This window comes from Salminus brasiliensis, chromosome 9, assembly GCF_030463535.1.
Source record: "Salminus brasiliensis chromosome 9, fSalBra1.hap2, whole genome shotgun sequence".
NCBI lineage: Eukaryota > Metazoa > Chordata > Actinopteri > Characiformes > Bryconidae > Salminus > Salminus brasiliensis.
Window position 1 is genome coordinate 41,378,943 of NC_132886.1, and position 24,683 is coordinate 41,403,625.

The window sequence follows — 24,683 nt, forward strand, 5'->3', positions numbered from 1 at the left end:
GGGTTCCTTAAATTCTCCGAAATCAAAAATCTCAGAAATCTCTCCTTATTTGTTTACTTGTTTGTTTGTTTGTTTGTTTGTTTGTTTGTGTATTTTATTTACTCCCTGCTTTTATAAATGTGCTTTTCCCAATTACATTTTTGATATTTTGATTCTGTAAATATGGAACTTATGAAGTATGTCTAAACTTATGCGCGCGTGACGAACATTAAATATATATATATACATATACATATACATAGCGCCACCCTCGCGCGCGCAAAAAAAAAACTTGTATTTCCTAATATGATTTTCACTTTTTTTTTCCATGTGAAAATCTGACAGTTGTTCTTTGTATAGTAGAGTGAGGCTCCAGTGCAGATAACTATTATTATTATTATTATTATGGTTATTAATATTATTAATATTATTGTGGTTATTATTATTATTATTATTATTATGGATATTATTATTATGGTTATTATTATTATTATTATTATGGATATTATTATTATGGTTATTATTATTATTATGGATATTATTATTATGGTTATTATTATTATGGTTATTATTATTATTATTGTTATATATTTTAATGATATATACATTTATTAATATATATATATATAAATATTTTCAATATATAATTTCTTCTGCTTTATTAATGTAAACACAATTCACACATTCCTACATTGTAATTAATTAATTAATTATTGTTACCGCGACGTTATTATTAATTATTTTTATTATTATTGTTGTTATCATTATTTCTGCAGGACTCAACTGTCCTCAACGGGTCACCCTCACACTCCTACAGACAACAGCGTGTGTGACTGAGTGTGTGTGTGTGTGTGTGTGTGTGACTGAGTGTGTGTGTGTGTGTGTGTGTGTGTGTGTGTGTGTGTGTGTGTGACTGAGTGTGTGTGAGTGTGTGTGTGTGGAGGGCAGGTCAAAGGTCAGTCTGGAACGGGGCTGGTCTCCATCCAGAGCTCGGTTTTACCGGAGTCAATGTCCCGAACCGATTCACTGACTCACTGACTCACTGACTCGATGATCGCCGTATTCACTAATTCACTGATTCAGACTGACTCACTGACTCGCTGACTCACTGACTCACTGACTCGCTGACGGACTTAATAATGACTCCTTTGCCCCAAAAACGGAAGTACGTAGACGCCGGGCAAAACAAGTTCCGGTACTCCTGAGATACCTGCGGTCCTTCACTTCAGCTCGTCGTGGAGCTTCTCCACCTCACCTCTGCCTCCACCACCTCCACCACCTCCACCGACATCCCGAGATGTGTCCAGGGTAGTTGGAGAACTCTCAACCAGGAGGGGCTCAGAGCTGAATAGAGGAGGAGTTCCCTCAGGTGAGCTGAGGTCTGTTGACCTCTGTGTTTAATGACCAGCTTTAATATTTAATATTCCTCAGCTGTTCTACAGAGGGCTGGGATGACGGACAGATGAAGCAGTTAGGGACTGTCAGAGTAGTTAGCCCTGGCAGAGAGAATGCTAAGCTACATGTGTTTGTTTATTGAGTGTCCAGTACGGTCCACAGCCAGGTGATGGTGGGGCTTTCCTGTGTCCCCTGGGGTACTCGCCCCTGCCTTATCTAATCTTGTTTATTGGATGTAGGTGACTTTGGAGGGACAGGCTGGTACTGCGACTGCTGGTGAAGGGCTCTTCTACACCACACTGCCCACCATGTGCAGCCTAATGTGAAAGCTGTCCCACCGCAACTGCCCAACTGCCCAAGTGAGCTGCAAACACAGCACAGGTATGAGTGCTCACCTACCCCCAGTCTTCTGTTTTTAATCATGGTGAATGGAAGTAAGGCCGTCATGCTGGTAATGGGACAAAGCATTTTTGGTTAACTGTGTAACTGTAAGACTAGACCAGTTTCCCTCAGCCCTGAGATCGTAGCTGACTCGCTAAGTGAGTCACTGAGTAAGTTACTGACTTTTTAACTGACTCATTGATTCACCAGTTGACTGATGTACGCACTCACTCATTGATCTGTTGATTTACTGACTCCCTAATTGATTCACTGATTTGACAGATTTTCCTTCAACTGACTCACCAACTGATTGGCTGAATCTAATCTGACTAATGTTCTAATAAGATTAATATCCAGTATGAAGCTCTAATAATATTAATATCCAGTATGAAGCTCTAATAGAATTAATATCCAGTATGAAGCTCTAATAGAATTAATATCCAGTATGAAGCTCTAATAGCATTAATATCCAGTATGAAGTTCTAATAATGTTAATATCCAGTATGAAGCTCTAATAAGATTAATATCCAGTATGAAGCTCTAATAATATTAATATCCAGTATGAAGTTCTAATAGAATTAATATCCAGTATGAAGTTCTAATAATATTAATATCCAGTATGAAGTTCTAATAATATTAATATCCAGTATGAAGTTCTAATAATATTAATATCCAGTATGAAGCTCCAAAAACATTAATATCCAGTATGAAGCTCCAATAGCATTAATATCCAGTATGAAGCTCCAAAAACATTAATATCCAGTATGAAGCTCCAAAAACATTAATATCCAGTATGAAGCTCCAAAAACATTAATATCCAGTATGAAGTTCTAATAACATTAATATCCAGTATGAAGTTCTAATAACATTAATATCCAGTATGAAGTTCTAATAACATTAATATCCAGTATGAAGCTCTAATAACATTAATATCCAGTATGAAGTTCTAATAACATTAATATCCAGTATGAAGTTCTAATAACATTAATATCCAGTATGAAGTTCTAATAGAATTAATATCCAGTATGAAGCTCTAATAGCATTAATATCCAGTATGAAGCTCTAATAGCATTAATATCCAGTATGAAGCTCTAATAGCATTAATATCCAGTATGAAGCTCTAATAGCATTAATATCCAGTATGAAGTTGGCGTTCTCCTACTCTAGTCCTCACTCTGAATGGATGGTGGTGATTGTAGTGGTACAGTGATTGTGGTGGAGGTTTGCCGTGTGAAAGCGCTCAGGCCGCTCGTCTCCGGCTCCTCCAGCGGCTCTCTGAGAAAGTGGCCGTCCTCCTTTGTGTGTCTGAAGTGGAGCGGAACGTCCGTCCACAGCTGCTTTCCTGCTTTGTGAGGAGGAATCATTCAGACACTGATCTTTTATCCTCCGCTGCCCTTTCTCTGCCTCTCTCCCTCGAGTCGAAACTATTCCCAGACACGACCCGTCCACTGCCCTGCACGGGGAACCGTGTTTGGGAATGGTTGAGCAGCGGGCGAGACATTCCACACTGTGCACAGAAATAATTTACAATTCACAATTCACGTGTACAGGACCACTGTCCAACCTCCCTTCATCTCTTACAACCAAACATACTGCGCCATTAACACTGACCTACACTATATGGACAAAAGTATTGGGACACCTGCTCATTATTATCTTTTGTTTGTTCTGAAATCAAGGGCATTAAAGAGAGCTGATCCTGCTTTTGTTGGAGTAACAGTCTCTACTGTCCAGAGAGGAAGACTTTCTACTAGATTGGGGAGAAGCATTGCTGTGAGGATTTGATTGCATTCAGCAACAAGAGCGTTAGTGAGGTCAGTGTGTTGGAGGAGGAGAATGATGATGATGATGATGATGATGATGATCAGCATCCCACCCCCAACTCATCCCATCCAAAAGTACTGTATGGAGCTCCACCACCATCATTCCAGAGAACACAGCTCCTCCACTGCTCCACAGCTCTTTTTAATGCTGGGGGGCTTCATACCCCTCTAGCCCACGCCTGGCATTAGGCTGTATGGTACCAATAGGGTCATGATGTTGATTTGCTCCAGAGGGTCCTATTCTATTGGCAGTACTTCTTCTCTACAGGGACTAGACAAGCTGTGTGTGTGCATCTTTAAAGTGGTGGAGGGATACATGCTGCAGGGTAGTCCCAAAAAGTAGTCCCTAAAGAAAACTGGATTAGTTGAGATTCTCTATTCACTATTTTACCATCATCATCATCATCATCATCATCATTCCATATAAAACTGGTGGGTTTGGATAGGAAATAAATTATGGGCTGTATGTGTGTTGTAGTCATGGCGACCGGCGCCTGCTTCCTATTACCTCCACTGTACAGAGATCAGAGTGGGTCAGTTTCTCTACAGTGAAGCTCAGCTTCACACCGAACTCTGCTCTGAAGGGGTTAATCTCATAAACACTGAATTATGTAGGAAAATCTTCACTGAGAGGGTGGGAATTGCCAATATTGTTTATGTGTATATACATTAAAACCCCCAAACCTGATAAAAGAGTTAGTTTTTGAAATGCTAACATCCAGCCTAAGCTGGGAATTATTTAAAATGGATAATAAATCTATTATATGAGGAGCTGAGCTGCAGCATCTGTGCTGGTAAATGCGTTTAGGCCGTCTCTCCGGCCCCGGAGCTGCGCTTCGCTCTGGAAAAACGGGAAAAGGTGTCAGGCTTGGAGAGCGGCTTGATTAGGTTGTAATTTTAGCGAGGCGTGTATGACAGCCACCTAATCCCAGCCCGTAATGTGATGTGATTCATTTGCACTGTAAAGGATTTGTGCAGATCACTCGCTTTAGTGTGCCATCACCTGAGATTTACTTTCACCCACTAGCAGCTAGCAGCTAACAGCTAACAGCGCTGCGGCTGTGTGTTTGTGTGAGATCAAATTAAGGCCTTTTTTATTATTCCTTCATTATTTACTGAAGCTTACAAAGCTAATTTCACTCAGACCTTTTCATTTCTTTGCCTTTTTTGAATAATTGGGCCAAACGTTAAAGATCAAGACTTTCAGATCATCTGCAGAACCTTTGAAGTGATGATTTAGTGACAAAGAAATATTTATATTCAGGCCTTTAATCCATTTAGCCTTTAGTGATTCGCCAAGATCTGATCTACTGAATCAAGAGAGTCCTCCTCAGCCCTGACGGCCCTTTAACTGCTTCCTGTTTAAAGTGCTTGCTGTAAAAGTGAGACAGCAGATTGGCTCGGCACAGCAAAACCAGTCCTGATATTTGTAACTTTGACTCTGTAGTGTTCGTATGAAATGTTGTAATTGCATACGTTTGTAATTAATTAGTAATTAGTAGTAAGGAATCACACAGTAATGTAATGAATTACATTGCTTTCAACTTGCCCTCCGTATCGACAGGTTCAGGTCTGCACGTCTGTTTGTTCTGATGTCAGGAGTCTCAAATACTCTCAAATACAACACGTCTCAGTACAAATACTCTCAAATACAACACGTCTCAGTACAAATACTCTCAAACACAACACGTCTCAGTACAAATACTCTCAAACACAACACGTCTCAGTACAAATACTCTCAAACACAACAAGTCTGAGTACAAATACTCTCAAATACAACACGTCTCAGTACAAATACTCTCAAATACAACACGTCTCAGTACAAATACTCTCAAACACAACACGTCTCAGTACAAATACTCTCAAACACAACACGTCTCAGTACAAATACTCTCAAACACAACACGTCTCAGTACAAATACTCTCAAACACAACACGTCTCAGTACAAATACTCTCAAACACAACACGTCTCAGTACAAATACTCTCAAACACAACACGTCTCAGTACAAATACTCTCAAATACAACACGTCTCAGTACAAATACTTTTGAGACTAGAACAAGCTATGTAGTGTAAATACTGTACACTTACTGTATGAATATTAGAACATCTACAAATACTGTTAAGACAAATCTGAGCACAAGTACTATGTTGTAGAAGTTAAAATACTATTAAGTCTGAGTACAAATACTATCAAGTACAAATACAAATACTGCTAAGACAAATCTGAACACCAGTACTATCTAGTACAAGTACTGTATACCTACTATATAAATACTGTAATAAATACTTTTGGGACCAACACAAGTCTGAGTATATGTACTATTTAGTAGAAGTTGAAATACTATTAAGTACATCTACAAATACTGTTGAGACAAATCTGAGTACAAGTACTATGTAGCAGAAGTTAAAATACTATTAAGTCTGAGTACAAATACTATGAAGCACAAGTACAAATACTATCAAGTACATCTACAAATACTGCTGAGACAAATCTGAGTACAAATACTATCAAATACAAATACTATCAAGTACAAATACAAATACTGTTGAGACAAATTTGAGTACAAGTACTATTGGGACAAACTGAATACCAGTACTATCTACTACAAATACTGTATATATACTATATAAATACTGTAATAAATACTTTTGGGACCAACACAAGTCTGAGTACAAGTACTATTTAGTAGAAGTTCAAATACTATCAAGTCTGGGTACAAATACAATGAAGTACAAGAACAGATACTATCTATCAAGTACATCTACAAAGTACGTCAGGCAAATCTGAGTACAAGTACTACTTGGACAACCGGAGTACCAGTCCTATCTAGTACAAGTACTGTGTACCTACTAGATAAATACTGTAATAAATACCAACACGACTCAGTACGAGTGCAAATCCTTTTTTTTCACTGCTGCAGAGCTCGGTTGGTTGGTCAGTTCGGGCAGCATGGCGATTCCTCGCGCTACAGAGCGGCGCAGGGCGGTGTTTGTTATCAGGCGTGTGATGAAAGGGGGCGAGCGAGACTCGGGCTGACTGTGGCGAATGCGGGGAGAGGTGAGACGAGCTCTAAATGCCAGGCTGGCATTTGAATGGCACCACGGGCAATTTGGACTGAAGTGGCGGCCCATTTTGCACCCTCTTGTAAGCCTGTCGCTGGGCTGTGTCCCATTAGCTTTAATTCTTCGATTCATTATATTCACGCCTTCCAAAGGAGCGAGACAGGGCGACGGTGATGAGGGAGAGCGAGAGAGAGAGGGGGAGGGAGTGCGGTGCTCTCCTCACTTGCAAACTGAGCTACATGTGCAGTTCTCAAGGCCCCTAGAAAAATGACAGAAAATTGAAGCTAACATGCTAACACTCCAATGGCACAGGGGGGCGGGGGATTAACTGAGCCCCTTTTTCAGACCTTCTGAGACCAGTCAGCTTCAGTTTACAGCGAAAGTCCAGATAAAATGTGTCACATAGATAAAAACAGTCCTTTGGTCCGTTCTTCAGTCCATGTTCTAGATAACAGAGAGTCCCACAGAATCAAGATGAGATGAGAGTGTGAGATGATTTAGGCCATATTAGCATCATAAGCTAACTGGCTAAATTACTTTCACATTAGCTAAAGTCATGTGACCCTATGTTCCCTTCTAAAAACATATTTAAATCTGTCCAAAAGTGTGTGGACACCCCTTCTAATGAATGCATTTAGCTACTTTAAGCTGCACCCATTGCTGAAACAGATGTGCACATACACACACACAGCTTGTCTAGTCCGTGTAGAGAGGTACTGCCAATAGAATAGGACCCTCTGGAACAGAGAAGTCTGGCTGATGCTGTACTTTGACCTCAGCTGAGATGAGCTCTATCTGCTGGTCATGTTGGTCAGTTTATCCACTTGTAGATGATTTAGTGGACGGTGGAACAGTGTCTGATTTCTAAGTGTTCTGAGATCTGTTTAAACCCCTTCCTAGACTCCTCTACAACATCTCCACCCCTCTTTCTGAAGGCCTCAGAGAGCTCTCTGGATCCGACCATGATGGTGATCTTCACCCCTCACTTCAACAACCATCAAGATCAGACCAGACTAAACGTCTGAGGTTTAAATCAGACAGAGTGTGTTGATCACAAAGATCAGACCTCCAAAGGTTTTTATGGGGTCTCCTAATGTTTTCTCATGACTGTACATTAGCCTTGTAGCTCCAGTGCTAAGCTGATAACAGTAAACACGTCCTGGCTCATTAACTCCCGCCGAGCTAATCCAGAGTATCGCTTTAATGAACAGCAGCCTTGCGCTGCGAGTTGCGGCCTTTTGTTCCTGAGTGTGTTTCCTCCGGCCTTTTTGATTCTTCTCCTATCGCACTCCTTCATTTCTCCCTCTCTCACACACACATACACACACCCCTTTGTCTCCTCGTGCAGTCCCCCTGTGTTCGTTCACTCAGAAGCCAGTGAAATGTCAGGGGTGAGGCCAATAAGTCTGGGTAATTGCTATTCTGTCTGCCCGGCCGTTCGGCTGAATCATCTTCCATTAGAGGAGCGGCGGGGGGGCTAACCCAGGGCCAAAGAACAATCCAGATCCTCCACGCCTGTTAGAGCGCCGCATCCAGCCCACTGTCATCTCCATACAAAACACACACACCATATTACTGAGCTGTCCTTCCACCTGGGTATGAAAGAATCACCATTTTAACACCGTCAGCACTGACGGAGGACCACGATAATTAGCTATGGTAGCTGTCAGTGATGTTAATCAGCGTAGGGGGCGCTCTGTGATGCTTTAAAATGTTCTTATGACCCATACGCTCATTCTGACAGACTGTAATACACTACAGGAAGCGTAGGGGGCGCTCTATAATGCTCTATAATGTTCATATGATCCACACGCTCATTCTGACAGACTGTAATACACTACAGGAAGCGTAGGGGGCGCTCTATAATGCTCTATAATGTTCATATGATCCACACGCTCATTCTGACAGACTGTAATACACTACAGGAAGCGCAGGGGGCGCTCTATAATGCTCTATAATGATCATATGATCCACACGCTCATTCTGACAGACTGTAATACACTACAGGAAGCGTAGGGGGCGCTCTATAATGCTCTATAATGTTCATATGACCCACACGCTCATTCTGACAGACTGTAATACACTACAGGAAGCGTAGGGGGCGCTCTATAATGCTCTATAATGTTCATATGATCCACACGCTCATTCTGACAGACTGTAATACACTACAGGAAGCGTAGGGGGCGCTCTATAATGCTCTATAATGTTCATATGATCCACGCGCTCATTCTGACAGACTGTAATACACTACAGGAAGCGTAGGGGGCGCTCTATAATGCTCTATAATGTTCATATGACCCACACGCTCATTCTGACAGACTGTAATACACTACAGGAAGCGTAGGGGGCGCTCTATAATGCTCTATAATCATATGATCCACACGCTCATTCTGACAGACTGTAATACACCACAGGAAGCGTAGGGGGTGCTCTATAATGCTCTATAATGATCATATGATCCACACGCTCATTCTGACAGACTGTAATACCCTACAGGAAGCGTAGGGGGCGCTCTATAACGCTCTATAATGTTTATATGATCCACATGCTCATTCTGACAGACTGTAATATACTACAGGAAGCGTAGGGGGCGCTCTATAATGCTCTATAATGTTCATATGATCCACACGCTCATTCTGACAGACTGTAATACACTACAGGAAGCGTAGGGGGCACTCTATAATGCTCTATAATGTTCATATGATCCACACGCTCATTCTGACAGACTGTAATACACTACAGGAAGCGTAGGGGGCGCTCTATATTGCTCCAATGGACTGCTTTTTGAATTCGACACAGTGCAGAGCATGGCAGCCAATCAGAAGAGTGCTAATTAGCATGTATCAAACTTAAGCAAAGTACCAGAAAAACAGTCTTGGTGATAAAGAGTGGTTAGATCCTATATTGATCAGATAAATATGAGTTCTAAGCATACCTGAACGTACAGAAATGTCCCAAGTGTCCCCATGAAGGCCTGATGCCTGAGACACTGTTCTACCAGAGTTCTGAGAAGAGTTCGGCTCTAGAACCTGCTTTTAGAACCAGATCATTAAAATGGTGGAGGGATACATGCTGCAGGGTGTAGTGGGCAAAAAAGTAGTCCCTAAAGAAAACTGTTAGTTGAGATTTTCCACTATTTTATCATCATCATCATCATCATCATCATTGGCTCTGTGTCCCGGAGAACTGCAAACACTGGAATCTTCTGCCCAGTGGAGAGGGGAAATGCTGCCATCTAGTGGCTGAGAGTGGACATACATCAGCCTGGGTTACAGAGCCTGATTCAGAGATGCCAAACTCCAACACCCCTCCATTTACTTCTCCATCCTCTCTCTTTTGTGGGTGTTTCTAATAAAGTGGCCAGTGAGTGGAAGCACAGGGTCTGTGTTTCTAATAAAGTGGCCAGTGAGTGCAAGCATCAGGGAGGGGTTTCTAATAAAGTGGCCAGTGAGTGCAAGCACAGGGTCTGTGTTTCTAATAAAGTGGCCAGTCATTGGAAGCATCAGGGAGGGGTTTCTAATAAAGTGGCCAGTGAGTGCAAGCACAGGGTCTGTGTTTCTAATAAAGTGGCCAGTGAGTGGAAGCATTAGGGAGGTGTTTCTAATAAAGTGGCCAGTGAGTGGAAGCATAAGGGAGGGGTTTCTAATAAAGTGGCCAGTGAGTGGAAGCATAAGGGAGGGGTTTCTAATAAAGTGGCCAGTGAGTGGAAGCATTAGGGAGGTGTTTCTAATAAAGTGGCCAGGTGAGTGTATATAACTGGTGTTGTAGCACATTAGCTTGGTCTCTGTAGCGGTGCTAAGTCTTTGTGTGTAAATTTATGGAAGCACCGGTGATCCCCTACCCGACTATGGGTTATTTATGAGGACGAGGGTGTCCCGTTTGGGGCTGTTACCATGGAGACGCTCACTGAGGGGGAACTGCCCCAACACAGCCCCTGCTGAGTCAGTGCATTATTGACAAACACACACACACACACACACACACACACCTCAAAACAAAGGGCTGCTTTATATTAGACGGTGGCTGACTGGATGTGAAAATTAGTTATTTTACACTAGATGGCCAGATGTTTGTGGACAGCCCTTTTAATGATTGCATTCTGCTAATTTAAGCTGGCACAGATGTGCACATGCACAGACACAATAGACACAGTATTGCCAATAGAATAGGACTCTCTGGAGCAGATCAACATCATGACCCTATTGGCTCCATGCTGCCTAATAATGCCAGGCGTGGGGTAGAGGGGTATAAAGCCCCCCAGCATTGAGCTGTGGAGCAGTGGAAGAACTGTGTTTTCTGGAATGATGGAGGAGGAGCTCCATCCAGCACTTTTGGGATGAGATGGGGATGATGAGATGAGACTAATGCTTTTGTTGCAAAATTGCAATCAAATCCTCACTGAAATGCCCCCAAAGAAACAATGAATGAGCATGTGTCCCAATACTTTTGTCCATATAGTGTATTTCTGTATAACGTTTTGTCCGCAAAGTTCCACCATACATTCTTACCTGAGGTGGTTGCTGTGTTGATGCCATGCTGTCCCAAGTGGTTGTTAGGTGGTTGGTAGAAGGTTGGTAGGGTGCTGCTGACTAATTGGTATGCCATGTGTGACGGCTGCTTTGTTATTGAAGGTGGCTGTTAGGGTATCCCAGGTGGTTGCTATGCTCTTTTAGGTGGTTGGTAGAAGGTTGGCAGGGTGCTGCTGACTAGATGTCATGTCTGATGGTTGCTAAATGGTTACTATGTTATTCAAGGTGGTTGTTATGGCTTAAGAGCTTGTGCTTTTTAAAAATCTCACCCTGTTGTTTAGAAATAAATAAAAATAATCCCGGCTGAAGGCAGAGGGCGACACTTTATTCACTTTTTAATGATTTTCTTCTTTTATTTTATCTTTTTTTTTCTCACTTAACCAGTATAGTAGAAACAATACAAGTGAAATGTTTAAGACAAACACACTCTCTCCCTCTCTCACACACACACACACACACACACTTTCTCACTCGTTCTTACACACTCTCTTTAGTTAAAGAAACCCCGTTCTTCCACAAAAAAAAAATAATAATAAAGCTTTCGTTTTTACATCGTCTACATTCCCTGAACTGGAGCAGATCCTCAGAGCTGGACGTGGCGTTAGTATCCGAACTCCTCCGCTCTGCTACACCCAGACCTGTCCTGCTGGACTGAGACTAACACTAACACACTGACAGACAGTAGAAGTGGTCATTGGTTTCATTAGAGTCACTTCTGTGTGCGACGTCTTCGTTACAGAGCCTCAAGGCCCAACCTCGTCTAGACGCACCAAAACAAAGTTATTGCTCGGCTGCTTTCTCCATACTGCATAATGACCCGGAGGAATGCCACACGTCTGTACATCAGAAACAGAACAATAATAATAAATATGAAGGTACGTCAGGCTCAAAGTAATCGATTGCACTTAAAACAAAAAAACAAACAAACAAAAAAAACATCCCCAGCATCCAAACTATATCTAGCGTAGAACGTCTTTCTGATTAGATAACGAATGGAGGATTACGCACGGTGAGCAACGCACGATGAGCGAAGTACAAAAACAAACACGAGAGAGGAATCTGGAACAGTGGCAAAAGCACTCAATCTTATAATACAAAGGCAATCACAGATTGCAAATCTTCAAGGCCGTGAAAAAAAACAAAAACAAACACCCTCCATTGCCTTCTTCACTCTTAAATCCCAACGTGACTCTTAAAGGGGCACTCCGTCCAGAACGAGAACCACCACACCCATCGCTACATCTGTAGTAAGCATGCCTAACCTGATTCCGCCACATTTCACGGCTTAAAGACTGGAAAAACGAATCTCACCCACCCTCTGATGATGCGTCTTGAAGGTGGGAGGAGTCCTCATTAATTACATACAGAATACCGGTCTTAGTTCTGCACTCGTCAGCCTCTACATCAGTGGCTATGCTTGCAGTTTCTTTATCGCTGTCAAATTTGCGTAAAGGTAAAAGTAATGCATGCTGGGTATTGTAGTGATTGTGTGAGGGGGGGAATAAAAATCTTCAAACCGATAAGCTACAGAAATTGTATACATATTAAATGCCAGTTTTAGGCCGGATTGCCCCTTTAATACTTCACCTACCGCCTTGGGGGAACATTAAGGTGAGCTATAGTGTACTTAAGTGTACACTATGAGCCAATACATGGAGCGGCTCCAGCAAACATGCTACCGTGGCTAAGAGTGAAAGGTAGCCAACAGCCACCAATTAGCATTAACGGGAGTGGAATAATGCTATTTGGGTAGCAGCATTGAGCATGAAACCATCCCTTTTAAAACCGGCCCTGGACTTAACCCAAACCCCAACGCTTTAGGAATTCTTCTAGTGCGAATGTGGGAGCGGGACTCTCTGGGAACTCTTGGCCGCGGGTGTAAGATGTGTCAGCAGCTTTAATGGCGTGACACTTTAGGTAGACCTACACCAACACTCGGGTGTTCTTCTAAACTATGAACATACGTTTTCCTTCCTCGTTGGCTCAAGCTAATACTCTGTGCGGTACCTTACCCAACTCTAATCACGCCTCTTTGGATGGTGGACATTTCCACACAGCCTTGCAACTTCATTCCCTTTCGTTTAGCATCATTTTCTCCAGCACACAAAATCCAAAAATACAACAAAGCAGAACTAATAATAATGAAGCACTCGTTTGGCCTCCAGTTGCTGCGCGTGTATGGTCTAACCTCTTAGACCGATACGTTAGGGATGCACATGCATATCGGAGTCATATCAGAATTGGCAAATATAAATGTTTAAAACTTGAATCAGACTTGAAAAAATACTTCAATTTGACCAGTAATTCAAACCGATATTTGATACAAATACATTTCAATGTGGATCCAAGTGGATTTCATCTCTACTATATAAAAGTGTGTATCTGCATCAGCATCAGACTGGAGAGATACACACGTATCGCTGCATCCCCACCCTACATCCACCCCAAACTGCCAGAGCACACTCAAACACACACCCACACATTTGAGAGGCTTAATCACCTCCTTAAGTGTTTGACTGGAGCCTGATCACGTTGTGCCACACAGCGCTCCACCCCAGCCACTCGCTGCCTGACCAGTCACAGGGCTAAGAGTGCCAGAACGACTGAGGATGATGATGATGATGATGATGATGACAGTTGTGAAAAGGGCAAGGGTCAGGTATTGGAGGTGCTGTCCAGTTGGCACAAAAGGTCCTCTCGGACTGGGCTCCTCTTCCTCAGAAATGAACAGGAGCGAAGGTGAGAGTGAAAGTTCGACGGAAGCGCCTGGTTCTTCCTCGAGGGCGTGATACTGAGGGTTCGGAGTTGGCGGGACGTCCGAACTGGCTGTCGTCAAAGTGGAGGAGGTCCCCTCTAGTCGTTGTGGGGTTTCTCAGCTGAACCCTGAGGAAGAAGAAGAGGGGATGGTTATCTTTGTTATCTATTTTTCAAGTTGTCTAGAAAAGGTTGTTGTGAGTGTGGAAGGGGGCAGGGCTTATGCTCGAGACACACTAGCCACACCCCCCCCCCCCCTCCATTTTTGAGACAATAGGTCACGGTGTTGATTAGGGGTGTATGAAAATATAGATATATTGGAGCACCACGATATTATATCTTGCGATACCGTATCGGTTCTCACAGACACAGTGACTGGTCATCATGCCCATCATGACTTTGATAGCCGTGGCCTTCCCTCCAGCCATCCTATCAGCAGGCGGCGGAGTACATGTGACTGGTAATAGAGCAACACATGCAAAATAGAGTCCGACCGAACTGGCAATTCCTCTGAACTCCACTGTGCTGTAGTTGTGTAGTTGAGTGACTGGCCCGACAGTGAGGGTCTTCAGCAGTGAAACCTGATGATGGCACCTAGCTGGTGTGTTGGTCCATCTGCTGCTCCATATAAGTACGACAGCTGGCTCATAAAAAAGGCCTTATACAAAACACAGAGCCTCCTCGACCACCATGAGGCCTGGACAGGTCAGTGCAGAGTGGTGTGAATGTGCTGTGTTGGTATATGTTCTCACCATTAAAACGATCAATAACTCTGCTCAGAACCAGATCCTTTGGCTCGGTTTGGGACTATTCCACAACTTTCTTTAAACGAAGTAAAGTAATGTTAATGGGGAGTGTAACTGTGCACTGTGCAGTTCCACCCTGATTCAGCTCTCGGAAAGAACCTCAATGGCATGACTTTCATTTTTTTTGTTCCGTTTCCCAAACGCCTTCAAAAACAGAACTTGACTTTATGCATATGATGGTGTGTTTGTATACTATGACGGTACATAGATATAAATAAATTGCAATATATCGCAGTGTATTAAATACAGGTAACCCTGTTCACAGCCCTAAATCTAACATCTGCAGACCTGACATGCCCCAGTGGCTGCCCGCAGATCTGTGTCAGATACCCAAACAACAATAACAACAACGTGAGGAACTGTGAATTCACAGAATCACTGAGGAGACCCCTACAGAAGCAACGTGCCTAATTAAGCCTACTGACGGACACTGCCCTATTACAGGAGAGTGACCGGACACGTCAGACCAAAAGGATCTGGCTATACGTCTTGTGCAAGCAACCATATGATATTTGAACTGCACTGAGTGTGGAGGTCTCAGAACGAATGATGCCGTGTTCAAGAGCTCTACAATGTGTGTGTTTTCATTCCACCGGTCTGATTTAAGGCATTTGGGTGTGAGAAAGACACATATGTGTATATATATATATATATATATATTAGGAAAAACAGTTATAAAATGTGGCATGTACCAAAGTTCTGGCGTTAAATAGATCTTATTCTTTCGGATTGAATTTTCTGTCTAAAATCTGCACAGAAAATTCAGTATTTCAGCTCCTGTAGAGAAATTCCTCACTTATTTACACTGTCATTTATTATTTTGGAAGTCCACACACCACACTGTATGAATTCTAGAAATGAACTGACCATTGCCAGCTGCCGCCCGATGTTGCCCACCGTCACCCCTCCGGAGAAGAAGATACAGGGCAGCCAGGAGCGAACGGAGCGAACTTCTTGATTCGTGTACCTGAAAAAAAGAAGAAAGAAACCGACAAGTTCAGCTAGAGGTCACTAAGACTACTACTATTACTACTAACCCCTAAAACAACAAGGGTCAGAAAGTAGGCTCCCTTCAGTCCACTTCAGTTACTCACACTCCTAACAGTACCTATATAGTAGTTATAACGCAGTGTGTCGTAGTCATTGATAAATAGGTCTTGAATGTATTAGGAGCTGTGTGAAGTGGTGAAGTGTGTGTGTGTGTGTGTGTGTGTTGTGCACTCTGACCGGGTGAGATAGTGTCTTACGAGAGCTTCTACTGGAAATATTATGATGAAAGTTTCAGCAATTCCGATATGATTGTTAGTGACTCTAGATTCAGTGGATCAGTGGACTGCCACCATTCTCATCTCTGTAAATATGCACACAGTTAGGAGAGGTGTCCACATACTTTTAGCAACATTGTGTATATAATTCATTACATACACAACTGATCTGTGCTTCTTTAGTTTCAGTGGGAGGTGCTAGGTTAAACGCCTATATCTGGAGAACTGAGAACTGACCTCTCCACTTGGGGATTTGCCCAGAAAATCCAGGTTCAGGTTACAGGAGCTTCACCGATGATTATATAACTTACTGATAGATGCCGTTGTAGACCAACAGCTGGGCAATGAGCGTGGCCAGGAGAGCAGTGGTCAGTCCCAAGCCGAAGCCACTTCTGGAACGGTCAAACGTCCACCACAGACCCAGGGACAAAGCGGCCAGCGTCAGAGAGAGCTGCATGTTGTTGGCAAAATCCAGTTTCTAAAAGTTGGCTCGAGTTAAAGGAAATTATGCCTCAGTGTTAATTAAGCAAAACAACAACAACAACAACAACAACATCTGACCGATATAGATCCAGTCTGTTAGAGAGGTCCGGATACAGTCCAGTCAAATGTCTCTGTGCTCCCTATGTAGTGGAGTAGGTCATGAAATACCAGCCTGCACCAAAACAGGGCTCGACAGGTCTAACAGAAAGTCATTAATATTCAGTCACAGCCTGCATGACTTCAGATTCAGAGCAACACTGATGACGGTTTGGGTGAATAGTCTATTGTTGATCCAGGACTCGTGCACTGAACAGGATGCAGTGCTCCATTTGAAATGCAGCCGTAGTGTACACTCAGGACTACACAATGGCTGTTTCACTTCAAATACACAAGAGCCATCGGTTTAGTTTAGAGGGTGTGTCATTATTAAGTGATTCCCCTGCAAGGAGCTGGTAGTCAAATCAGGAGATCGGCCAAACTGGATCATAACCAAATGAATTAAACTCACTATAAAACAGTGGCTAAAGGCTAAAAACACAACGCATCACACTTAACATTAAGGTTCTCTGATTATAAATATTATAAATATCTGACTGAGTTCAGAGTTCGGAGTCGTGCCCAGGGGCTGTTGGTGGTGGTATAGAGGGGTGTACTTTTCCAGCCGGGGAATCGAACCCTTAGAGGTAGTCTCAGTGAGCTGTAAGACTGGTGTTTGGTAAGGATACAGCACTTGCGTGGTTGATGCCCACAAACACGGCGATGCAGCGCATGACGCTGGCCCACTCCCTCTTGAACTTGTGCGGCTCTCCGAGGTGGCTGTCCAGGCACGGGTACAAGAGGCCGACCACAGCTGAGGAAACGGGAACAGAGAGTGAGTTAGGCAGCCTGCAATAACAGCTGAGTAGAGCATACAGCCTGTTTACTGTGCTACTCTGAGTGATGGGCATTGTATGACGTATGAAGTGCACTAGGTAGGGTGCACTGAGCCATTTGAGACTTAGCATAGGTTGGTTATAAACATAGGTTGGAAAACAAACTCGGGTACTCTTAGTTTGGTGACTTAGGTGCTTTAGTGCTGTAAGGAAGATGTATGTGTGTGTGTGTGTGTGTGTGTGTGTGTGTGTGTGTTTATATACGGGGTATAGTTCCGTAGAAGTGTGACGTTTCGGACCTCCATTCCCGCCTTGATCTGCGTGCGTGGAATGCGGCGGGTGGGCGTGGCCTGGTGACGCGTAAGTTTCATTTCTGCTTTGGCGAGTGGCATGTTCACCGCGCCGGCCAATAGCGTGGCGCCCTGGCAGCTCACCCGTTCCAAAGCAGCCAATGACAACGCAGCACACTGAGACTGACCCCCGCTGGCTCCTCCCTCGGGCTGTTGCCAGGCGACGCCAGCAGAGCAGCAGCCCGAGCGGAGTCCGAAAACAAACCCGAGCCCTAGCGCAGCATCTTTACCGCAGCTACAGCTACAGAACCCGGGGTAGAGCCACACGCTGCCCCGCGGCACCAGCGAGGGGATACGGATGGAAATGAAGCTTATTCACGGCTCACTGGACCCTAAACAAAACATTAGCCTCTCGCAAAAACACGAAGCATCACTTCATCCACTGCGAAATAACTAGCTGGCTAAATAACTGATTAAAAATAATAATAATAAAAATATATATATAAATATATAGCTAGCTATGTTTCAGTTCAGTCGTTTCGTTTCATTTTAGTAGCTAACAGTCGCCTCACTTTTACCGTCACAGCGTTAAAACCCCTCACAATTCACAACTCTTAGTCGAACTCTCCGTTCCACCTTAAATCTCGCGGTCCTGCCATACACTCCCTACACCCGGCAGCACGTCCGCTCACTGTTACAGCCGCGCTGCTTAAGGTGGAATTGTTCAATTCCGAATTCCGAAAAGAAAAGCAACTCCAGCCGCGTCCGAAACTCACCGGCCGCGGTTCCGCACCCCAGTGGGATCCACCACGAGGAGGAAAGCAGGGTGTCCAGCACCTCTTCGGGGAACAGCACGACGTTTTTCCGTATCTGCAGTAAGTAAAGCACCAGGGCGAGGAAAACGCCGACGGCGAACAGCACCAGACCGCGGCGGACCAGATTGGTCGAGTGAAGGCGGCGGACAGAGACGAAAGCCTGGCTCACAGCCCCGGCCACCGCGGACATCACCTCCCGGGCTCTGGAGGCCAGCGGGAAACCTTTCGACTTCATGCCGGGGGAACAAGAGCAGCTCCAGCAGCGGTCCTCCAGCTTCGGCATGGGGCACTACCGAGAGAGAGAGATCAGATACTAGAGTTACTGAAGGTTTACTGATATATATGATATATTAATATGAGCTTTAAGTCAGGATAAAATGACAAATGTAAAGATTTAATAACCAAAATAAAATAATAATAATAATAAACCAGGGTCAGAATACTGACCAAAACATGATGGGAAAGAGCGAAAGGCGAAGCTTTACTGACCACACAGAGGTTCAACTCACAATACTACCCAAAACATGAGGCAAACATTAAAAAGTGGAGCTTTAATGACCAAAATATGATCTAAAAGTCAGAAATCTGATATTTCAGTCTGAGCCATAAGTCGAGTGAGTAAACTTACCTCGATCTCTTCGATGTTTTTATTTAAATTTTTTTTAATGATAAAATAATAGTTATATTTGCAAATAATTTTCAGACTATTTTTGGTCTCATAATAATAATGAGTGTTTCTACAATTTTAAACGAGATTAAAATAAAAGCTAAAAGTTAATCCTCATTTCCTCCACAGCCGCCACCGCTCTCAGCTCCTCACGCGCCCTGCAAAGAAAAACGAAGCGCCGTGGTGTCTGGTGAGCCCAACCGGCCAATCACAGCGCGGCGGGCGATATGACGTCTCCACACACCACCCAATGTGACGCGACGGAGAGGAGGGGCTTGGCGTGAAGTGGGCGGAGTCACATGCGCGAATATGGACCGATGGTGAGGAGAGCTGATTCAGTTTTGTCAGCCGATTCATTCGATTCATTGATTCAGGGGGGAGGTTAAAGGGCCCTTATGCCTCACTTTTCTCGCATTTGATTTGTATCCACTTATAACATTTATATGGAGTTTCTGCACCAGATCATTTTAACTATTTACGAGCCTTTTTGGGGGGTTTTCTTTTTTGTTTTTGTTTTGTTACTTTTTATTTTTTAGTTTGATGTAAATAAGCTGGTTATCTGCCTTGTATTATACCCTCACTGACACAGCAGTGCTGGCCACAACACTCCGAATCATTGAATTCAAACTAGGCTGTTAACGCAGCTCAGACTTGTATGTAAATGAGACGCTTTGATGCTTTGATAATGTTTACAAACTGCATCAAAGTCGTACATTATTTATTTTTATTATACACTTTTTTGAGGGTCCCTTTAACTTCATTCTGTCGCCTGCACTTACATGAATAGCTTTCGATTCAGCGATTACTCCGATATTAGTCGTCAATTATTAGTCGTACAGATATTGTGCTGGATATTGTCAGATCCAGTTCAGCAAGTGAATCATGTTCACTTCTTCCCTTCACTAAAGGAATCAGTTAAACTGTGAAATATTACTTTTCGAAACTGAGCAAACTACAAAGCCTTGGCCTGTAACAGATGTATACATTGTGTAGTTTGATTCACTTGTGAATCGATTCAGCTGAGTTGTGAATTATAAAAAGAGCCGATTCAAGTGAACTGATTCGTTTACACGTCCCTAACAAGGGCACGAGACAAGCTTGGCAAAGTTGTGTGTGTTATCAGAAGGGCAACCTGCAATATGAGGTCAACCTAACATTACGTCTTGTGTTTTTGGCTCTTTACCTGAACTCGTTCTGCACACAGAGCCACAGCGCAGTCTTTGCTAAGTGCTTATCCGTGCTTTTAGGAAGGGAAATGTTCAGTTCGGAGGCAGAGTAATAAGGGACTCCGCTGCTCTCAGGGCCATATTTAGTAAACTGCAGTGAAATACTGCAGTGTATGAATGCAGCTGCATTTCTGGCTGCTAGACATCAAACATCTTAGAAAAATGAGCCCAAGAGTTTGGCGTTGTTGATTTTAGAGAAACCTACCAACCAGTTTCTTCTGAGTTTTATATAGAGTGATGATGATGATGATGATGATGAAGGTAAAATAGTGAATGGAGAATCTCAACTAATCCAGTTTTTTTAGGGACTACTTTCTGTAGCCGCACTACACCCTAAAGGCAGCATGTATCCCTCCACCGTTTTAATGATCTGATTTTAAAAGCAGGTTCTAGAGCCCAACTCTTCTCAGAACTCTGGTAGAACCGTGTCTCAGGCATCAGGCAGCGTCTTCATCACCATTAGGTGAAGAACTTTCTGTGAGGAGCTTTTATTATTAGAGCTTCAGACGTCTGCTTCCCTTCACCTCCACTGTAGAACTCATCCAGCTCTGTCCATCAGTTATTTTCCTCTGTCCAGAACTGCCCCTTTAACGTAGTGGTCAGGGGAAGGGCAGAGCACCTGAGGAGGTTAGGGTACCACGTCAGCAGCATTGCTCTGCTGGGATTGGACACCCCACCCACTCAGAGCCTCAGACGACATCACAGGCCTACATATAGGAAATGAGATGCTGACCAAAGCAGTTTGTCAATGTCGTCAGCAGGACATCTGCGAAACATAGCATCGTCTTTTTCAGCAGTTTCACAGCTGCAGCTGACCGTGCGGAGTTCACCATGCTTCACCCCGGTCTGATTTAAAGGGAAATTCCAATTAACAGTCAGGGTTTAAACAGCGCCCCGTTCTAGATAACCTCACCCAGTCAGAAAAGCTCCCTCACAGAAAGTTCTTCACCTAATGGTGATGAAGACGCTGCCTGATGCCTGAGACACTGTTCTACCAGAGTTCTGAGAAGAGTTCTGTAAAGGGTCGGTCTGTGCTGCCGCCGCCTACCAGCAGAGGGCAATGGCGTTGAGGCACTGTTACCCAAGGGAACTCCAATTCCCAGAATCCCTAGGGGTAATCAGTACCAACCAGACCCAGCTGGTGGTCACAGCATTTAGGAGGGTGAGAAAGGTCGCCTCTCTGTCACACCTTTGTAGAGGGGTGACCGGTACGGTTCACAGAGCTGAGAGGAACACTCCAACAGCCCCACGGTGGAAGAGCCAATAAGCTGAGTGAACAGTAGACCACGCTTTCACTGATTAAAGATCCGTGCTGTGTTGGTGCTAACTGCCCTCAGTCTGAGCTTCGCCAGCTTGGCGTCTCCTTTGTTTGGTTTTCCCGCCTTTTTTCATGTCATTATTCTAAGGGGTGCAGTTCCACCCATGGCCTGTTCTTGCTGGTGGTGCAGTGGTGGGGTGTCGGACCTCCACTGTCAGGGTTGCTGGTGCAAATCCTGCTGGGAGCAACTTTCCACACCCACAGTCACATGACCCACATCCCCTTCAGGTCCTTACAGGTTCCCCTCTCTGCACTTGGGTCCCATCCCCGACCGTCCCGTAACAAGTTTGGCTCTAAAAATTGCGTTCATTAAAATGGGGGAAGGATACATATGCAATATGTGGGTGTAGTGCAGCAAAAAATAGTCCCCAAAAACGTATTGATTAATAATTTATTAATTTATTAATGATTTATTAATGATTAATGATTTGCTGCTATTTTACCTTCATAATCATTCCATATAAAACGCGTCAACATATGTAGCTGCACTGGTGGGTTTGGATAATAATAATCATAATAATAATAATAATAATAAAATATGTAAAATATGGGCTATATTTGTGCAGACACGCCTACTACAGACAAACAGAGTTCACGTGTCTTTCGTGCAGTACTCCGTGCTGTCCCGCTGGGGTGAAGTGCTGAAAAGGGGGTAATTAGGGTCGGGGGCGTGTCAGAGGTTGTTCAACTGCAGGACGTGACCCCGTGTAGCACGTAGAGGCAGTATCGCGACAGGCCCACAGAGCAGAGTCTAAACGGTCAGCTGACTGCAGCAGAGCCCACGTCAGGGAGGTGGGTCTGGGTGAGACCCAGGACAGAAGGAAGGAAAACAACACGGGCTTATCAGAGTTTATCTGCAAGCGGGGTCACACTCGAGCACAGTCCTTCAGTTAACCCCTTAGACTGCAGTCATCTTAACAGTTTAACAGAATGTGTTATTCTCTATCCACTATGAATTATTCAGTGTAATATACCCATTATTAATTAATTATTCAGGATCCACAAATGATTACTCTGTATCTATTATGAATTAATCTGTGACCTTAATTAGGATGTATCCACTATGAATTCTTCAGTATATAATATAAATAATCTGTTTAGTGTTTTATTTAAATTATTTAGTATCAGTACTATGAATGATTCAGTATCCAATATGAATGATTCAGTTTCCACTTTGAATGATTCAGTATCTATTATGAATTATTCTGTATCCACTATGAATAATTCAGTATTGATGATAATTGATGCAGTATCCTCTATGAATTTTTCAGTATCTATTATGAATAATTCTGTATCCTCTATGAATTTTTCAGTATCCACTATGATGATTCAGTATCTACTATGAATGATCTGGTATCAACTATGAATTATTCAGTGTCTACCATGAATTATTCAGTATCTACTATGAATGATGCAGTATCTAGTATGAATTATTCAGTGTCTACTATGAATGATTCGGTATACTATGAATTATTCAGTATCTACTATAAACAGTTGTAATAACTGTAAATCACAGCAGGCTAATCTTTGGCTGCTCTCTCCCTTTATTAGCCGTTATCTTATTTGGAGCTATTTAATGATCGGCAGTGAATCAGAGAAGTCAATAACGGAAAATTTGACACCACCCAGCCAGAGCTGAACAGCTGATTCTCCTATCGCCATTCTGTTACTCATTACCGACTCCGCAGAGCCGAGTAAACATAATTAAGTCGTAGAGTCGGGAGATTAACCAGCGCCTGTCATAAAGGAGAATGCTCCATAACCCCGGGCAGTTTGGGAAAACTAATACCAGGGATACATCGCCTTTCTCATGCAAATCCCTTTACCGAAATGAAGATGCTTTCTCCCCAGAGCGAACCCCCTTCATTCTCACACACACACACACACACGGACAAAGACGGAAGCAATCCTTCACTTATTTATCTACAGAATCATTTACTAACATGATTTGTCTGCATTTCTGAGAGCTTTTGTTTCTGCTTTAGAGAACGTTGATTGAATCCGTTAATTAAAGAGACTAATCCGCATGGCTTATAAAGCAGCTCTGTGGTTCAAAGATTGTCACAAATTGTTAAGAACAGTGATTAAAATAAGCTTGAAGGACAGTTTGGCTACGAGGCTAATTCAGCTAACTGCACTATACAGATTATAAAGTATTGGGACGCACCTCTTAATTCAACTGTCTGATTCAGTCCAATAGCAACAGTTGTATAAAATCAAGCCCATTTCCTCACATCAGTGAAAGAACGGGAGGTTCTAAAGAGATCACCTAACTCCAGCGTGGTTCTGTATGTAAAAGGAGACACCGCTGCACCAACAAACACAAGTTAGCTGGTGAAATTTCCTCCCTCCTAGATCCTAGATGGGAGCCATGGCCGAGCAGCTGCATGCAAGCGTAGGATGGAGTGCTATAAAGCACATTCCACTGGACCGGATAGCAGTGGAACCCTATTCTGTGGAGTTTGGCGAGGCCAGGGGAACGTTACCTGCCTGACCATGCACTCTGCCAGCTGTGAAGTTTGGTGGAGGAGGGATAATGCTATGAGGGTGCTACTGCTATCATCCATGGAAGTAATTTGGGGAAGGTCCCCAAAAGTAGCTTTGTACCACTGGAGAACACTGAGAGGAACCAAGACTCAAAAAATACAAACTTCAAAGAGCTTGTAGTAGAAGAAGAACTGAGAGGAACCAGGACTCTAAAGGAGAACTTTTCTACTGCACAGAGAAACTTTATGAAGATGGTGCTCTTCTCCATTTGGACCTGCTTTGGGGACCAAGACGGCGGCTAGAGCTGCTAACGACTTTATACGAAATATAAACGATTCACTGGAACGAAGCGTACTTACAGCTCCGGTTCCTCCTCCTCCCAAAGCCAGAACCCATCGTCCTAATTCATCTACATTTCTTAATTTTTAAGTTTAAGAGTAGCTTTATTCCACTGTTCCGCTGGAGAACACTGAGAGGAACCAGAACTCAAAAGGAGAACTTTTGGAGAACTCTGAGAGAGAGCTCC

General features: G+C 43.4%; 2 protein-coding genes across 4 annotated transcripts in view; one reads left to right on the top strand and one right to left on the bottom strand.

Moving 5' to 3' along the window:
- Nucleotides 1-11,497: 11,497 nt before the first annotated feature.
- Nucleotides 11,498-19,279, bottom strand: insig1 (insulin induced gene 1). Its single transcript, XM_072688492.1, has 6 exons — nucleotides 19,088-19,279; nucleotides 18,421-18,748; nucleotides 17,208-17,332; nucleotides 16,311-16,477; nucleotides 15,602-15,701; nucleotides 11,498-14,057 (listed from the first exon to the last, which is right to left on the bottom strand). The coding sequence occupies exons 2-6, from the start codon at nucleotides 18,740-18,742 to the stop codon at nucleotides 14,028-14,030; spliced, it is 744 nt and encodes a 247-aa protein (XP_072544593.1). The 5' UTR covers nucleotides 18,743-18,748; nucleotides 19,088-19,279; the 3' UTR covers nucleotides 11,498-14,027.
- Nucleotides 17,900-24,683, top strand: part of ro60 (Ro60, Y RNA binding protein) — a 101,849-nt gene continuing 95,065 nt past the window's right edge. Inside the window, exons 1-2 of one of the 3 annotated variants that reach the window (XM_072688486.1) lie at nucleotides 17,900-18,787; nucleotides 19,256-19,446. The gene's annotated coding sequence lies outside the window, so the exon portion shown is untranslated. Of the gene's footprint in view, nucleotides 18,788-18,877; nucleotides 19,074-19,197; nucleotides 19,447-24,683 lie in introns of those variants that run through there. The other 2 variants (XM_072688487.1, XM_072688485.1) reach the window with 2 other exon arrangements.